At 38.1% G+C, this 19,398-nt stretch overlaps 1 protein-coding gene across 1 annotated transcript in view; it reads left to right on the top strand.

Moving 5' to 3' along the window:
• Window positions 1-14,855: 14,855 nt before the first annotated feature.
• Window positions 14,856-19,398, top strand: part of LOC115212870 (cell wall protein IFF6-like) — a 36,001-nt gene continuing 31,458 nt past the window's right edge. The window contains exon 1 of the mRNA XM_036503804.1: window positions 14,856-15,082. Coding sequence (XP_036359697.1) covers window positions 15,078-15,082 — 5 coding nt within the window. The 5' untranslated portion in view covers window positions 14,856-15,077. The remainder of the gene's footprint in view (window positions 15,083-19,398) is intronic.

Below are 19,398 nucleotides of genomic sequence, written 5' to 3'. Positions count from 1 at the left end.
TCAATCTTCTGACTGCGGTCATGCTGGGGTTTAAAATTTTTCATGGATACATAGAGCTAAAACCTATTGTGAACTGGCAGGTAATATGATAAAATATTATGAAAGAAAACGATGGTGGATGTTCCCTAAATTTTATTTTTTATATTCTTCACTTCTTCCTTACCAAACTTAGGGCTATAATTGAAGAGCATGGTACAAATTTCCACTAGCAGATCTCTGTTGTGGAAAGCAGATATGGGAACTTCAATCGAAATATAATGCTTGATTCAAACAGAACGAGAGCTCTTTCAATGATTAGGTGTCCAGAATGCCAGTTCGCTGGCGAAATATTACTGTGTGTCTGAAGAGCAACCCTCTTAATATTATTTAAGTCAAACCAACATAAAGCATGGCACAGGCAAGTAACTTAGTCTGTTGATGCAATAAATCCGAGAAACGAAGAAAAAAGCGTGATACTTGGTTACACAAAATCTGGACACGATAAGGAAATCTAATTCACAGATCTGAATTCAACATCACGGATTTAGTAGGGAATGGTAATTCTTATGTCTGTAACAGAGAAAAGTTGAGATTTTCTTACAAATGTAATCAATAGCATTAAGTTAATTTAACATAGACGTCTTTTATCCATATGTTACTTTGAATAAATGGACATTCCCTTAATTGAACGATTGCAGGGAAGAGTGTCGAAGTGAAAAGATTTCAAATGGAGGAGGGTAAACAAAAAAGAAGTTTTGCGTCTGCAGCTAGAGGCAGAACTTGCCAACTGTCGACGAAGAAAAGTGACATTTTAACGTACAAGGACATGATAAAAATTCAAGACAGCGTTGTCAAGGTTCAACCCGCAGAAGAACTTTTATTGACAGAGAAGAAAAAAACAATTATGTTTAAAACATACTGCCGAAAAGAAAGAAAAATCGAACTAGTAAGCGAGGAGAAGGCATAAAAATGTCTAAAGCCCATCTGGCAGAATATAACATATCTAGAGGGAAAATAGGGTTGACCATCGATACCTAGCGACTGTGCTTGTGCGGTTCGGCCTGGGCCTTGGCTTCCTCGAGTGGTTTATCGCTTTGTACCACAACATTGACACGATAATTCGGGTGAACGGTTTTCTTTCGAAACCGTTCTGCACCAGACGGTCGGTTCGTCAAGGATGTCCGCTCTCTCCACTTTTGTATGTGGTGGAAAGGCAGGTCGCCACTTATGAAACGCTCTGTTTGCTGTCAAAAGCCTCTAAAGGGAGGTTTAGGGATGCCTTGGTTAACGATGCGCAGGCATGCGTTGAGGTTGAGGCACTTTTGGATTTTCCTGGATAGTGAACAGATGCGGTCTCCACTGGCCAGACAAATGTTCCTCGAGTTCAAAAGCTTTTGCGAACAGGAAGCCTGGTGTTCTCGTAAACCGAGGTCGAGTGAATGGCATCAAGAGTGCCGTAAGGCCCTCCTGCTATTTCGACGCTCGGGCAACGCCAGCGGTGGGGGTTCCACACGGATTATATATAGTGGGTTGGTAGAGTCTGAATGCGATGATAGCCTGGGGGCGATTCTAGGTCTCAGATTTATTCAACTAGACAGCTTGTTTCACCGTACATTCGGGCTGAGAACGTTGGACAACTTCCAAAAATCCTTAACCTGGCAATGCTACAGAGGTGCCTTGCCCGTTTGGGATAAGCTTGCAAGACACGGTAAACGTCAGTCGCCGACCTGTCTAAGATGCGGGGGGAGACAGAGAAACTGTCCCTCACGCTATTGTTAAGTGTCCGGAGATATCTGAAATGTGGGCTTATGCTGAACACCTGTTGTCCGGTGAAGGAAGAGTACAGCTGTCGACTGAGTCAATTATAAAAATTGACCCGCCGAGAGTTTTAACAAACGAAGGGAAGAATCGTTTTCTCATGGTTGTAGCAATAGCGAAAGAGGCAGTATAGAAGACAAGGATGAAAGGGATTAAAGACAGGCAACTTTATCTCTGGCCAAAATTTACGATCATTTTTTTACTTTTCATTTGAAAAGGAAGGTGTGGCTGGAGAAGAGATGTCTGTCGGAGTGTACGTTCCAAAAGAAATGGAAACATGTTGCACGAGTATTGTGCGTGCAAGGAGCCGTGTGAATAGACGGAAAGAAAGAACAAAAAAAAAAAAAGTTACCAGCGATAGATCTTGGCTTGTGTGGTCGGAGCCTGGCCTTATTATTGCTTCATTTGTATTGTCTTTGTATTGTTAATTTCATTCGATTTTTTAAATATTTTATTTAATTTTTAGAGTCACATTATATGTAAAATCATATCGCATTACTGATCCCATCAGTTGTTTTGTCCATTTTTGTGTTTAGCCCCCGGTGAGCAATAAAGAAATTGGTATTTCGTTTATATTTACGTTCTCAGTGAAAATTCCCCGAGGTCGACTTTGCCTTTCATCCTTTCGGGGTCGATAAAGTAAGTCCCGGTTACGTACTGGGGTAGATCTAATAGACCGGCCCCCTACCCAGAAATTTCGGGTTTTGTGCCTAGAGTAGAAAAGAATATTGTTTGGCCCCTCTGTGTTTAGTTCCTTGTGGGTAGTAAAGAAATAGGTAGTAAAGAAATAGCTATTTCATCTGCCGCTACGTTCTGAGTTCAAATTCCACCGAGGTCGACTTTGCCTTTCATCCTTTCGGGGTCGATAAATTAAGTACCAGTTCCGCACTGGGGTCGATGTAATCGACTTAATCTGTTTGTCTGTCCTTGTTTGGCCCCTCTGTGTTTAGCCCCTTGTGGGTAGTAAAGAAATAGGTATTTCATCAGCCGCTACGTTCTGAGTTCAAATTCCACCGAGGTCGACTTTGCCTTTCATCCTTTCGGGGTCGATTAAATAAGTATCAGTTACGTACTAGGGTCGGTATAATGGACTTAATCCGTTTGTCTGTTCTTGTTTGTTCCTTCTGTGTTTGGCCCCTTGTGGGTAGTAAAGAAATAGGTATTTCGTCTGCCGCTACGTTCTGAGTTCAAATTCCGCCGAGGTCGACTTTGCCTTTCATCCTTTCGGAGTCGATTAAGTAAGTACCAGTTACACACTGGGGTTGATATAATCGACTCAATCCGTTTGTCTGTCCTTGTTTGTCCCCTCTGTGTAAGGCCCCTTGTGGGTAGCAAAGAAATAAGAATCGTAAGCACGTCAGGAGAAATGCTTAGTGGAAGTTCGTCTGTGTTTACGCTCTTTGTTCAAATTCCACCGAGGTCAACTTTGTCTTTAACCTTTCGGTGTCGATAAACTAAATACCAGTTGAGAACTGTGATCGATGCAATTGACTTACCCACCCTTGAAATTGATGGTCTTGTGCCAAAATTTGAAATCAATTTTGAGGAGACTTCGAAATTGAGAAACGTTAGTAACATACAATTTTAGGATACCCATATTATCGGGGTTGATAAAATAAGTACCATTTGAATGCTGGAGTCCATCTAATGAACTTAACCCATCCCCCAAAATTTGCTGGCCTTGTGCCAAAATTTGAAACTAATATTGATTGTTACCTAATTTATTCTAGTTATATTTTAAGCTCTTCCCACCCTAAAATGTTATACCTTTGACGTCTCTAACCTAGCTACCTCAACACATGATATATACGAAATTTATATATCACGTCTGACATAAACTATGGGCGTGACGTATACAAATACGAAGATGAGCATGTAAAATTAATAACGAGGCTGTAACTGTAGGAGAACAAAAATACTGACATTTTTATTTTGATAAAATGCACGAATACTGATTTATTACATGTATAATTGTCACTTTCTCGACACACACGTATACACCCATCAACATATATACACAGGCATATACCAAATCAATAACAAAAAAAAATAATAAATTCAACAAAGAACAATGGATTTTCACAGCAATTATTATCAGGTTATTACAAAAAAAAAGTTATAAAGTGAAAATTATATATAGGCACTTTTAGTCTTTTGTGTTTTTTACTGGACTGCATCACTGGGTTGCGGCCGCACTAGGCATTGGTGTCCAGGATTTTACACGAGTATATCGACTCAGTACTAATTTTATTCATCTTGTAAGGGGGAAACGTAAAGTCGATTTGCGTGTAACAAGGAGGTGCTGAGAAGGATTCAATGTTTACAAAGCACTATTTTGATGCTGATATATATGTATGTATGTATGTATGTATGTATGTATGTATGTATGTATGTATGTATGTATGTATGTATGTATGTGTGTGCGTGCAAGTACATCAGGCTGGCACAGACGTTTTTCAAGCAAATTTCTCTTATAAACGTTGGTTTGTCCTGAGTGATATAGTAGCACTGTGGACTAAACCCAGATGACAGATTATGTTAAATACTTTAATAGAACACACAACACAAAAATTAATATAATCGAGACACCAAAACTTCTGCAGACTCTTCTGATAAGCGTAAGCCCTATTAACAAGTCATTCAGCTCATTTTCATTAAATTACTGTGGGTCTGATTAGCTAGTACCAAAGTTATCCGGATCATCTGTTGCTTCTTCTGGTTCGGTAGATACTTCCTGGTCATCAAACTTGAAATCGAAACGCAGTGGTAAAAGAATGGATCCCACTTTGGATTCCGCATATCAAAAAGTATCTTCGATTCGAAGATACTTTTTGATATGCGGAATCCAAATTGATTCAATTTAAAATGTCTTAATAACAAAACACAAGATGGGCTGTGTATTGCAGAAAAATGCCTTTTGGAAGTTCTGTAGAATAATAGCGTTCATAATATAGAAGTTCTGTTACACATTAATATATGACGGAAGACATTTTGTGAAATCCACTTTTTAAAAACGAAGACGGATATAACATAACGGCTATTCCACAAATACAAAGCAACAGATTATTATAATATCTGACTTGATGCATGCTTTAAATAGCTCCTGAAGCATAAAAATACCCCTCATATTTGCAACATTCAAAAGATTTTTGGTTGTTAACTTTTGGCAAATAACTCTGATATCATCAACACCATCTAATAGAATCTAAACCAGATGCGGCAATGGCTTGTTCAGTAGTAAATTAATGATCCATTAACTGTTCTCTAAAATACTACCCAATATGGTAACTAAACATATAGAAATGAATGAATCTTATTCCTGTAAAGCAGAAAGGATGTATGTTCAAGTTCTGTGGGACAATTAACTCGTTCCATATCAGAATGCTTGTACTGTATGATGGCACGATAAAAAAAATGTCATGTACGCAGACCGACAACAGAAAGGATTTTGTTCCGATCCTATGTGAGTGGCTTATCAAAATGAACATCAGTTTGACACTAGAGTGTACTTCATTAAATCAACTGTAAAATGTCAAATAGTTCTAATCGTCATCAGCAACTCTACGACCGCGAGCTTTAATTTCTATCGCATATCTACTCTGATCTTCATTCATCCAATACTTGATACATTCCAGTTGATTAATAAAATTGCTAATTCTAGAAACTCTTTGGACACAATAGAAAGACTAGACTGATTAATTATCTCTGCTTCATGGATACCCTAACAGTGTATGTTACAAACGTTTCTCGACTTGGAAGTATCGATATTAGTTTCAAATTTCCGGGCGGTGGGTAAGTCAGTTGCATCGACTTCAGTGCTTAACTGGTACTTAATTTATAGACCCTGGAAGGATGAAAGGCAAAGTCGAACGTAAAAACAGACGAAATGGCGCTCATCATTTTGCCCGACGTGCTAACGATTCTGCCAGCTCTCCGCTTTAGAAATCTCTTCAATATTGTCAAGTAGTTTAGTAAGGACTTTAAAATGTCTTATGGATTGGAGAAACAATACAAGAAACTGACGATGCAATGAGGCAGTGTGTGAGCAAACAATTTGGAACTCCTTAGGGAGAAGATAATACAGGAACTGGACGGTTTTGCATTCCTGAAATATTTGGGCTTAGCGGAGAATGAAATTTTGTGAATGCGTACGTATGTGCAAAATCTTTCGAAAAGTAATGAAAACTGAATGCTCTGGGAGAGACAAATAATATTATAGACTTATCTCATTAACAAAGGCACTTCCGAAGCCATTAATAAATTCTCAGTGCCAGTTGTAGCATACAGCTCTCTAGGTATTGAACAAGAAAGTTACTGAGGTTAAGTTCGTAGACTTGAAACGAAAAAACTATAAAACACTAATGTGACACACAATACAATAATGTTGGTGCTCTTCGGAAAAAGCCTGCTACAGTCTTGTATTCTGTGTTTTAAATTGTTTCTCTTTCAGACTCTTTTACTCTTTTACTTGTTTCAGTCATTTGACTGCAGCCATGCTGGAGCACCGCCTTTAGTCGAATCAAATCGACCCCCAGGACTTATTCTTTGTAAGCCTGGTACTTATTCTATCGGTCTCTTTTGCCGAACCGCTAAGTTACGGGGACGTAAACACACCAGCATCTGTTGTCAAGCGATGCTGGGGGGACAAACACAGATACACACACACACACACACACACACACATACACATACACATACATACATACACACACACACTTACATATATATATATATATATATATATATATATATATATATATATATATATATATATATATATATATACAAGATAAGAAAATGGAGATATGTTATTGAAATAGCATTTACAACCCCTATCTCAATTTGTATATATATATATATAGCAATAATAATTCTCTAAACGAGATATAGACAGTAACTGCTCCATAACATAAGGGACGTTAGCCATCTGAATGTGGCTAGGGACAGGGCAGGGCGGTGGGGGTGTTACTGATGCATTTAGCCCCAGGCGATCATCAACGTCACCAGGAGGGCTGACGCCATCACGGCGTCCTCTAGCCTGCAAAGGGAGATCATTCCCCGAAGAAGCGGATGCCAAATACGGACCTAGGTTTCAAGGTGTTCGCCTATTATCAACGTATGGCAGGCACCGCTACTCGACGAACGACGATCGCCTGGGGCTAAATGCATCAGTAACACCCCCACCGCCCTGCCCTGTCCCTAGCCACATTCAGATGGCTAACGTCCCTTATGCTATGGAGCAGTTACTGTCTATATCTCGTTTAGAGAATTATTATTGCTGTCGAACAGATTTTCTACATCAGTAAATGTATTTACTGTGAAAATCTTTATATATAGCCTGCACAGAGAGTCGTTCGTCGAGTAGCGGTGCCTGCCATACGTTGATAATAGGCAAACACCTTGAAACCTAGGTCCGTATGTGGCATCCGCTTCTTCGGGGAATGATCTCCCTTTGCAGGCTAGAGGACGCCGTGATGGCGTCAGCCCTCCTGGTGACGTTGATGATCGCCTGGGGCTAAATGCATCAGTAACACCCCGACCGCCCTGCCCTGTCCCTAGCCACATTCAGATGGCTAACGTCCCTTATGTTATATATATATATATATATATATATATATATATATATACATACACATATATCCGACGGGTTTCTTTCAGTTTCCGTCTACCAAATCCACTTACAAGGCTTTGGTTGGCTCGAGGCTATAGTTGAAGACACTTGCCCAAGGTGCCACGCAGTGGGACTGAACCCGGAACCATGTGGTTCGTAAGGAAGCTAATTACCACACAGCCACTGTGAAGCATATTTGTTGAAAGCTATCACTATGCCACATTGACTTACTAATAAACAAAGCAGCATGGATGTTTGCTCAAATACAGGTACATCACAAAATACCTCAAGGTGAACGGTGTCTTTTTACGGTTTATCTGGGGTAAAGGTGCGAAAATTTCAATATTTCGAATGTCTTAAAAAGTACTGACATCTCTATATAACTGAGCATCGCTAATTCCCTTCCAATTCCACTATCCTCTTATTTACCGTTTAACGCTCCATTTCCCATCTCCCTCTCCCATTCACCTCCACATCTTCCCTCCCCATCTCCTCTCCCCATTTCACCTCGCCATCTCCCCTCTCCACTCCTCCCTTCCATCTCTCCTTCCACCCCTCTCACCTCTCTTATCTCTCACTCCCCCTCTCCGCTCTCCTCGCCTCCCCTCTCCAGTCTCTTCCCTCCGCTTCTTCCCTCTCCTCGCCCCCATCTCCCCTCTCCTCACCCCCTCACCCCCTCTCCCTCGCTTTCTCCTCTTTCTTTTCTTTCCTCCCTCTTTCTCCTCTGTCCTTCCCCTCTTGTCCACCACCTCCTCTCCCCACATATCCCTCTCCCCCATCTGAACTCTTCCCGTCTGAACCATGTCAATACCCCCCTTAATATTTTCTCCCGCTTAACCGCGCTAGTAATAGCCTATTTCTTCCCCATAAGCTTCCCTTTCCTCCATTCTAACCTGACTGTACTTCAAATATCCTTACACACTCATTAGTTTTTTCTTCCCCTCTCCCCTCACTTTTCTTATTTCCAGTGATTCTTATTTAGCTTATTCTTCCCAACATCATTTATCACTTACTCGTACTTTCCTTCTACTGACACCAATATAAATTGGTTCAATTAACAGTTCAAAAGTATAACTTCCTTGGTGATGTTCAGATAACATTTGCTTAACTGAAACGTGTGTGTGTGTCTGTATGTATGTGTGTGTGTGTGTGAGTACGCGCGTGCTGTAACTCTTTTATTTGTTTCAGTCATTTGACTGTGGCCATGCTGGAGAACCGCCTTTAGTCGAGCAATTCGACCCCAGGACTTATTCTTTGTAAGCCTAGTACTTATTCTATTGGTCGCTTTTGCCGAACCGCTAAGTTACGGGGACGTAAACACACCAGCATCGGTTGTCAAACGATGTTGGGGGACAAACACAGACACACAAACATACACACACACACACACACACACACATATATATATATATATATATATATATATATATATATATATATATACATATATACGACGGGCTTCTTTCAGTTTCCGTCTACCAAATCCATTCACAAGGCTTTGGTCGGCCCGAGGCTATAGTAGAAGACACTTGCCCAAGGTGCCACGCAATGGAACTGAACCCGGAACCATGTAGTTCGTAAGCAAGCTACTTACTACACAGCCACTTCTACGCCTATCCATGTAAGAGTAGTTATATAATAGACTTGGTTTAGTTTTGAGTTCTTTCATAATTGTTTACTAACACAGTTACCAAATAGAAATGCCACAGAAAGATGCGCACACCCACTCACACGAACGCGAGCGCATACGCATACGCACACATACTAGAATATGAGTGTGTGTGTGTGTGTGTATGCGTTACAACTTGACGGACAAATTTGACGATAACCTCACACCTATCAATAAGTGAATAAGAAATAAATAAATATTACGCATTAAAAGATTAAGAAATAGAGGAGAAAGTCGTCGCACTGTTCGTTCAGGAGTGGTGATCAATGGAGGCAATATCTTCGCCCACGCACCTCAACAGAAGACGCACCTATACTGACGACTTACCAGCTCATGGGAGTATGATTAAAATACATGGAAATAATGGATTACTGAAAATGGCAAAGTATGAGTGTCATTTTATCTAACTGAAAACAAAATGATGTAAGAAGCATCTGCAAGTATGTCCTTACGCCTATACGCGCAGTTTACCCACGAACTAGCAAAACACAGAGTATGATATTATTGAATTTTACCCCTTCTATTTCAAGACCTGTTTTCATCATCACCCTTGAATTCGAAGCGAAGCATTTGGAGGTGCATGAATTATATTTAACAAACATTTCAAAGGTGAAGAAAATAGCAATTGGTTACATTAAATACATCTTGGTTTGTTCTGTTCACATCAGATCAGAAAGATAAGCGCGCAATTCCAATGCATCTTCTGTTAATAACAAAACACAAGATGGGCTGTGTATTCTACGTAGGAAGGCATTTAAAGTATCACGGAAAAATGTAGGTATTTAGAAAAAAAGATAGTATCGTATAATAATTAAATTCAACATAAACGATGAACAAACTGTTCGTATTGCCTGAAACAATAAATAAATACATAAAAATTCAAATGCCCTTTGGATAGTTCTGTAGAATAATAGCGTTTATAATATAGAAGTTCTGTTACACATTAATAAATACATGAAATAAATACTGAAATTTTGACGGGTATCATTTTGCCCTTCCTTACTACGATATATGTTTGAAAAGTAACGGAACTGGGTGCGCTGTGTGAGCCATGGACATCGTCCACTGTGAGCTCTTGCCACAGGACCAGATGATCAATCAACAAGTCTATAAAGTGGTCCTGCGGCGTTTGCTTCGCTCAGTGGGTGAGAAGAGACGAGAATTGTGGCAGGGCAAATCGTGGCTGCTTCACCACGATACGGCATCTGCTCACAATGCCCTAAGTATCCGGTATTTCCTAGCCGAGAACATCGTCGCACTGGAACAACCTCCCTATTCACCTGATCTTGGTTCGTGTGACTTTTTTTGCCTTTTCTTCTTTTCTCCAAGCTCAAGGGGCTCATCAAAGAGACTCGTTTTGAATGCGTGTAATCCATCAACAGGGTCGTAACGGCGAAGCTGAGGGACTTGCCAAATGAATCATTTCAGAAGTGCATAGAAACGTTGCAGAGAAGGATGGAAAAGTGCATTAGACTCGAGGGGGATTACTTTGAAAGGGAAACTATGTAGTTTGCTGTTTGAAATTGAAATAAATTGTTTGACACAAGTGCCGTTACTTTTCAGACTGACCTCGTATTCTCTGCGTAGGTGTGGGGCAAAATTGGTAACTGGGACAAAATTAGTAATTTCTGATTTCTGTTAGTTTCTACCCACCTGTTTGAAGCTATTACATTACAAGTATTGCATCATCATTTTGTACTGCTACGTCATCCTTGGGAGTAAAAATTTGTTAACATAGTTGTTGTGAAGATGAGAGAGTTAGAAACATACTTAGGTGACGTACTTTTTTTGGAGAACATTTTTCCTCAACTTTGGTCCAATTGTAATTGTAATAAAATATCTTGATAATTTTTTTATTTTTAACAATATTCTTTTCTCTGTTGGATTCCAAGTCAATTTTTCCTACACTAATGGCTAATTCGTAAATCTTCAATTTTGAAAAAAGATGATGCCTAAAATTGGGTAAAACAGTAATTATTAATTTCTTCTGTTTAATTGCATAGTGCGTAAATATATCTAGAAAAGAGCCATTTTTTGTTTGCGGTTTCTTATGGAGGGTCTATCTATTTATGAAGTGATAATTCCTACAAAGTTACCATTCCGACAAGGCTATGATATATAAATAGAAACTAGAGACATATAGCAAGTCAAAAATTACTATAAGAATTATTCATCCCATGTGGTACCGATACAGAAATTTTGGGAGTTTGGGCTCAAGGGCTATCTGACTTTTATAAATAATACATTCATTCCCATACACACTAACCACAGGCATAATACACACACATATAGGTTTACATCATGAGGATTTAGAAATTCTAGAGCCATGAAATAAATCTAAATGGTTGTCGAAGAAGATAAAGCTATAGTTAGTAGAGTATAGAATACTGAGTTAAAAATACCCACTTGGAAGGAACAAAAAAACTTTATACATACATCCAAGCAGCTTTTTAACCCGATAATCCATATTGTTATTTATAGTTTTATCTGCTTGGAGTTCCACCTTTAAAAGTCACGCGCGCACACACACACATTTTATCGACTTCGAAAGAAAAAGAAGCCAAGAATTTGAACTCAACGTAAAGACGGACGAAATACCGCCAACGATTTAGTCTGGTCTGGCAACATAAATAACAATTAAAATTGAACAAATTAAAACTCCCAAAAGGGGAAGCGCTTTAAGGTTCACGTGGAAGGCCCAGAAAAGCCACGGGTGCCTGATCAAGAAGGTAAAAGCCCTTCTCCATTAATTCCTTTTTTTTTACAGGTGCACGCCCAGAATTGGTCCTTTCACACTGGCCTTTCTTTCAACATTCATCCACATTTCAATAACTTGCTACAAGGAAACTCTTCTCTCTCTACCCACAACTTTCTTTTCAAGTGAAACTTGAAAATGTTGATGAGGTCTTGACGAAAGAGGAAATTGTCTTTATCCCTTTCAAACGGGTCCACTTTATTAACTTTTTAGCTGCAGCCACTAGACAAATAAATATTGCCTGTCCCTCCCGGCCAAAAGAGGGCGGCGGGGCAATCTTCTCAATGGATTCAGCTAATAGCCGGATCCGTCCTGCACGTGACAGCAGGTGTTTGACATAAATCCACTGGTGAGGAATACTCGGGCACTGGACTATGGCGTGCAGAAGGGTTTCATTGCTCCGGGCGCACTTCGGGCAGGCCTGGTTGACGGCACTTGGTAGGATTTTAACTTAGGACGTATTCATTGCTACACATCTCAAGTCAATTTGTTCGACCTGCTAACGATTGTGACATTCTGCTGTTCTTGTTCAGTCACACATCAGACTACCTTGATGAAGTGTTTTCTATTGTAACCACAGATTGACCCAAGCCTTGTGGGTGAAAAACTTGGAAAATGTATTTGTTCTTGGTCGGTCAACTTAAAACGTCGTCATTTTAAAATCTTTACTTGACGCTTGGGTACCTCAAGCGGAGTCAATTATTTGCGAGTATTCTTTCTGCAGATAATCTTCAATCGTAGTTTATTCATCTTTTTCTTCAAGTCTGGAAGTCGTCGACAAAGGTCACAACTATTATGCTTTCCCTTCTGATCAAACCCTAAAACTACTGTCTTGCACTTAATGAGAGACAGAATCGTACTTTATAACATTGATAACACAAGTATGAAAGGCGAAGCACGACTTCCTGACATCGATTACGTATTTTATGACATTGATCTCAAAATTTAGAAGGGGTAAGTTGTACTTTATTACCTTGGTCACAGGAAAAGGATAAGTTGTACTTTATGAGATCGATCACAAAGACCATAGTTATTTATGGTGTTAGTCACAGAGATATAGAAGGGGCTAGGCGTACTTTGTGAGATAGAACATAAAGGAATAGTTCTTTACAACATTGATCACAGACATATGAAGGGTAAATCCAGTCACATGCATAATTCTCCGATACGAAAATAAAGATGTAATATTAAAATTTGTTCACGCTTTACAAACGTAGTTGTATCAGTGGGGTTATCTTCTAGACTGCAGTCTAATTATATGATAGACTCCAGTTTCGTTCTATACTTAAAATGGTTTATTTGAAAAGATGAAGGCAATAGATAACTCCCTAAGTACAAGTGACGAGTGTTACGACGTCGATGAGAGAAGTATGAAAAGGAAAATCTATCACAATGAATTTTAACTGAAAACATTATCGATAACTGAAACATTCTTACTTAGACAGTTGTGGCCTCGCCCGTACATCCATCCATTGACCTATTGAACAACAAACCCGGATCTCCCAGTGAGTGCTTTGTAACACAACTATTTTATGTATTGGAACACTTCTCGTTTTCGTCAAATATCACAATGTTACACCTATTGGTTAAGTCTAATAATATATATATAACAAATAATATGAATAAAAAATGGAGTTAACGCAGGTTTAAACAAGTATTTTTACTTTCTACACATGTTTCGAAAATTTCACTGATACTATTCAAAAGAATAAATGGTATAAATATATACTCTCTCTCTCTCTCTCTCTCTCTCTCTCTCTCTCTGTCTTTTACTCTTTTACTTGTTTCAGTCATTTGACTGCGGCCATGCTGGAGCACCGCCTTTATTCGAGCAAATCGACCCCGGGACTTATTCTTTGTAAGCCCAGTACTTACTCTATCGGTCTCTTTTGCCAAACCGCTAAGTGACGGGGACGTAAACACACCAGCATCGGTTGTCAAGCAATGCTAGAGGGACAAACACAGACACACACACTTATATATATGTATACATATATACGACAGGCTTCTTTCAGTTTCCGTCTACCAAATCCACTCACAAGGCATTGGTCGGCCCGGGGCTATACCAGAAGACACTTGACCAAGATGCCACGCAGTGGGACTGAACCCGGAACCATGTGGTTGGTTAGCAAGCTACTTACCACACGGCCACTCCTGCGCCACACAAATAATATATATATAACAAAGTGGTTTCCTGTTCACTCCCATCGTACTTCTCTATTATGCACCTTTTATTAGAGCTTCTGGTCTACCCAAGCTTTATGACATACATTGGGTAGCTCATGCATCGCATACTAGTTTAATAAAATGAAAGGAAAATACCTCGAACAATGTAGTTTTAGAGGACCTATCAAGCAAGATGGTCATGGGTAGAACGTCTTCAATTATTTAGCCTTCTCGTAGCGGGCTAACAGAGAGCGAAATAAGATAAAAGCTGCAGTCTTTTCATGTGTTGGCAAACTGATTATATATTTGTCGCATTTCGTCACGCTTCACCGCTTGCAACTTGACATTTTGAATACCCTACAGCATACTTTTATACTTATACCTTTAACCTTTATCAGTTTAGATCTAGGGGGAAACTTATGGGGTCTGATATTGTTGAATCCACCCACATTCCTTAAATAAGTTTGTGTGTACATATATATATACATAGATATAATAACAACCACACACACACACTCACAAACACATACACACGTAAAGGGGAACGAGATATACATACTTATATGTAAGGGACAACGAAAGATAAAACTCTGAGGCAGGTAGTTGTGTTGACTGGGGTATTTAAAAATAAACACAAAAATTATTATTATAACTAAAACAGAATTACAGAATATTATATTGTTTACTGTTTTTCTTTTAATATACGCTTAGGTTTGAAATAGTGATAGCTGAAAACAATAACCGAGGGCGTTACACTTGAAGCCGGATGTAAATTTATACCTGTGTCAAGGTATTTAAATCAGCTAGCGACTTATTTTACATTCAGTTCCGTCAGAGTACCGAGATAAAAAGTTGTGACTGCTTGAGTTTTATATCTCCACATCTGTATTCTGTGAAAAGTAACAATTTGTAAGGAATACTTTTTCGTCTCTTTCTTTTTAGAGAATATAAAAAAAAAAAAAATATCAAAGCACATTTAAAATACGAAGATGAAAATTGGAATTTAATTTCGCGAAAACTTGGAACTTATTAAGAAGAGAAAAAGAAATATCCATTTATTTGGATAGTTCTTTGGAAACATGGAGTATGTATATTATTTTTCTTACTGCGCCTTAGTGTAGACTTTTCACTGGAATAATTAACTGGGTGTTTAAATATATATATATATATATGTCATTAAACACACACACACACCACACACACACACACACACACACACACACACAAGCATACACAGATCTATATACACAGACATAGACACACTTACTCATTCTCCCTGTCCCTCTTTAACACGCACAGACACATATATCTATAATACAAGCAAATATATTTCAGTATTTCCGCCTGTTTGTCTCCCTGCATTCAGAAACTGTGTGTTTGTGTGCGTGTGTGTGTGTGCGTGTGTGTGTGTGTGTATAAATATATATATATGCATACATATACATATACAAACACGCACACAGACACACACACACATACATATATATGTGTGTGTGTATGTATGTATATATATATATTATATATATATATATATATATGTGTGTGTGTATGTATGTATATATATATATATATATATTATATATATATGTGTGTGGTGTGTGTGGTGTGTGTGTATGTGTGTGTACACACATACACACACACACACAAGTAAGCACATAAATGGTGGAAAAAGTAGTACTCGGAAACCAAATTTAGAGTAATATGCTTTTTATTAAAGCTGCAAAATTTCCACAAAAACTGTTACTCAGTTTCCCGTTCTTGTGAAATGTAAATGGTTATTCGTTGATATGAATTATATTACATAACATTATATTACATGTACAATCACGATCTTAATTCAATAATCATCACAACTGTCCTACGAACGGGAACCTGAAATTCTGGAGTCACAGTTTTGTGAAAATTTTGCAGCTTTAATATATATATATATATATATATCTATATATATATATATATAATATATAATATATATATATATATATATATATATATATATATATATATATATATATATATATATAGAGAGAGAGAGAGAGAGAGAGAGATTGTGCTAAGGTCACAACTAGCCGTTTCCAATACACGTACGCACTAAGTCACGCGCACGCTGACATTCACACACGCGCGAACACACACACCTAAGCGCGCGCATGTACACGGAAATTCCATTCAGATTTGCTGTTGCTTCACCCAAGACAGCTCATTATTCAAAAAATATCTTCTACACTTACTGCACACTTCGACTCCGATTCCGGACTTAAGGCATTCAACACTACTCTTCCCAAATATTCTACTTTTACGCATCCCTTCTTATTGTTTTATACGCACAGACACACCCTCTCTGAAATTTTCATACCCGCAGTCACCAGGTACGGATTCCCTCCGATTAATCCGGACAAACAAGACACCAGTCCCAACTTCGTCCTTACCTTATTTTCAAATCCCATGCCCTAGAGCTTCTTGTCTAATTTCTTGTACCCTCTCTCTTTCTTCACCCCGCTGCGTACGCAAAATTAAAACCCTAAGCGAACCTATTTCATATAGAAAATTGCCAATCTATCGCAATAATTTTCAACATCGCAAAGGTAAAGGGGAACATATCAATCATATGCTTCTCCTTAGAATGCCACTATTTATGTACAATTTAATGTATCGTACTAGCACAGTTTTCGTAGATCCACATATATTTTGAAGCTTACGCTTCTATTTTATTCCTGTGATGTTCATCTTCAATCTCTTAGAAAATTCGAAGAAAGCAAATTTGTTGTAGTTAACTCCAGAAAATCAATAGATAAACCTTTCTTCTATAGGCACAAGGTCTGAAATTTTGGAGTATGGGGTTAGTGGATTACATCAACCCCAATGTTCAGCTGGTGCTTATTTCTTCGACTACGAAAGGATAAAAGGAATCTGAAATCTTAAAAAAAGCAATGTATAATGTCTGTCACAAGATCCCCCTTTAAAATATCCGACGGCTGCTTATATCCCTTTCATTACTTTGATCAAAGTTTCATATCATTCCGCGCCTATACTGTGTGTTGGTGAAATTGTCTTTGTCCTTCATCATATTGTCTCTAACGTGCTCAAATTTGAATAATATCCACCAAATTCATCTATTAAGGACCTATATGTGTCCTCATTAGCAATACGCCCATCTGTACATATGACCTGACGATTCTTCAACCTTTTTTAACATGTTCACGTCCCTGACATTCGTTACAAATTTCTATTTTTACAATCAGTGATGATTTCTCAAGGTGACCACTCACATACCACCATAACAATATTACAAAGACTAGGCTTCATTAGTTCTTTAATCTTTAAAACTCTCATTAGAGTTTTGTCTACATCGACAGGGCAGTGCTGCAATAATACTGAACATTGTTTAAAACTGATTCCAAAACAAAGGTCTTTTAACTAAAAACCATTTACTCCTGTCTGATTCGTATAAAATCACTATTTTCAGACCCTTGGGTCTATAACTCTCCTTTTCACAAAACACTATTTATGTACAATTTAATGTATCGTACCTTAAAATGTACACTGCACATATACTAATTTTTTTGTTTCAACATGATGATTAACGCATTGTAAGATACAGTGTCTCATTATATGAAATTTCTTATGAAATTGTACTGTTTTTTTCTATGTTAATTTTAATGGAATAGAATAGTGGTAGTTTGGTATGAGCACACGCAGCAGATATAAAGCTTGTTAAATTTCTTCCAGCCACTCGAAACTTTTCAACTTTTTACCAGATTATATTAAATATCTGTTGTAATTTTGCTTGCTGATGACGAAAATCGCATTCATTTTTTTTTCCTAGAAATTAATAATACAATAGTTACAGGCATTTAGAAGTATATGAATTTAAATAATCGAGGCCTCAATTCGAGTGGTTGGAAGAAATTTAACAAAATGCCAGAGTATGAAAAGTTGTGAAATTTATGCTTTGTCCAATGATAAATAAAATAGATATCAAATGGGTTTTCAACGACATTTAAAAACTATTTTGTTGGAGGTGAGAGAAAAGCTGTATGTGACCTCTGCAAATCAACCTATCAAAAGTAATGTACGGACAACTTTGGCAGTATTTGGACATAAAGTAAGGAGAAAAGTTAGATACAATTTAATATTTTATCCTAGGTTACTGTCATAATTTCTTATGTACAAAGAATGAGATGGGAAATAAAGATGATTACTAATCCAGGATTAAGGAGAGGTCTGTGGTAAATCCCCAGTTATTTGACTGACATTTTATTTAATGCATCTCGAAAAAGTGAAAGACAAACTTTTACTCCAATAAGATTTGAACTAAGTGCTTAGAAGTGCATAACTAAATACTATAATACATTTTCTTCAGTGTTCTGTCTACTCTTCTAGCAACATCTTAATAATGATGATGATGATAATAATAATAATAATAATAAATAATAATAATAATAATAAATGCCCTGATGCAGTACCAGGCAGTGGCTCTCATGGCTTCTGATCTTAACTGATTGGAAGTGTTATCATGTACATTGTTTTGTCTTGGTATAAAAGATGGGCTACAGCAAATATTCTGCTCAAAACCATGCCCTGATGCAGTACCAGGCAGTGGCTCTCATGGCTTCTGATCTTAACTGATTGGAAGTGTTATCATGTACATTGTTTTGTCTTGGTATAAAAGATGGGCTACAGCAAATATTCTGCTCAAAACCACAGATTTGCTTGTCAGTTGTTTGACCTTAACCAGTTGAGCATGTCCCTTAGTGGCTGACGATATGTGCATCTCTGATCACGAGCAGAAGTAGTGGGGGAGCATCATAACCATGTGTTGAGAGGGATTCTTTGGGGTTTGAATAATTCACCTCTGGAGACATGGGTGGGTTTTTCAACATCCTTAAACAACCCTTATTCAGGGACCGTTTGAGCGGGATGGGCTACTCAACCTGAAGAAAATTCTAACTGGGCCCCACCTGCAAGGTCATGTGCAGTTTATCTTGATATGAGATCACCATGCCGCGCACATATGGTTGTGATGCATGTGCCTGGTGTACCTTTATCAGACGGGTAGTCATGATGGGTATATTGGGCTTCGTATATTTTACCCCAGTGTCACTTTGATGGCATGAACTGCTCTCTCACTCAATAATAATAATAATAATAATAATAATAATAATAATAATAATAATAATAATAATAATAATAATAATAATAATAATAATAAATGCCCTGATGCAGTACCAGGCAGTGGCTCTCATGGCTTCTGATCTTAACTGATTGGAAGTGTTATCATGTACATTGTTTTGTCTTGGTATAAAAGATGGGCTACAGCAAATATTCTGCTCAACATGCCCTGATGCAGTACCAGGCAGTGGCTCTCATGGCTTCTGATCTTAACTGATTGGAAGTGTTATC

Source organism: Octopus sinensis, linkage group LG6 (genome assembly GCF_006345805.1).
Source record: "Octopus sinensis linkage group LG6, ASM634580v1, whole genome shotgun sequence".
Classification (NCBI taxonomy): domain Eukaryota; kingdom Metazoa; phylum Mollusca; class Cephalopoda; order Octopoda; family Octopodidae; genus Octopus; species Octopus sinensis.
The sequence above is the reverse complement of the archived record's forward strand: the minus strand, read 5'-3'. Positions and strand labels throughout refer to the sequence as shown.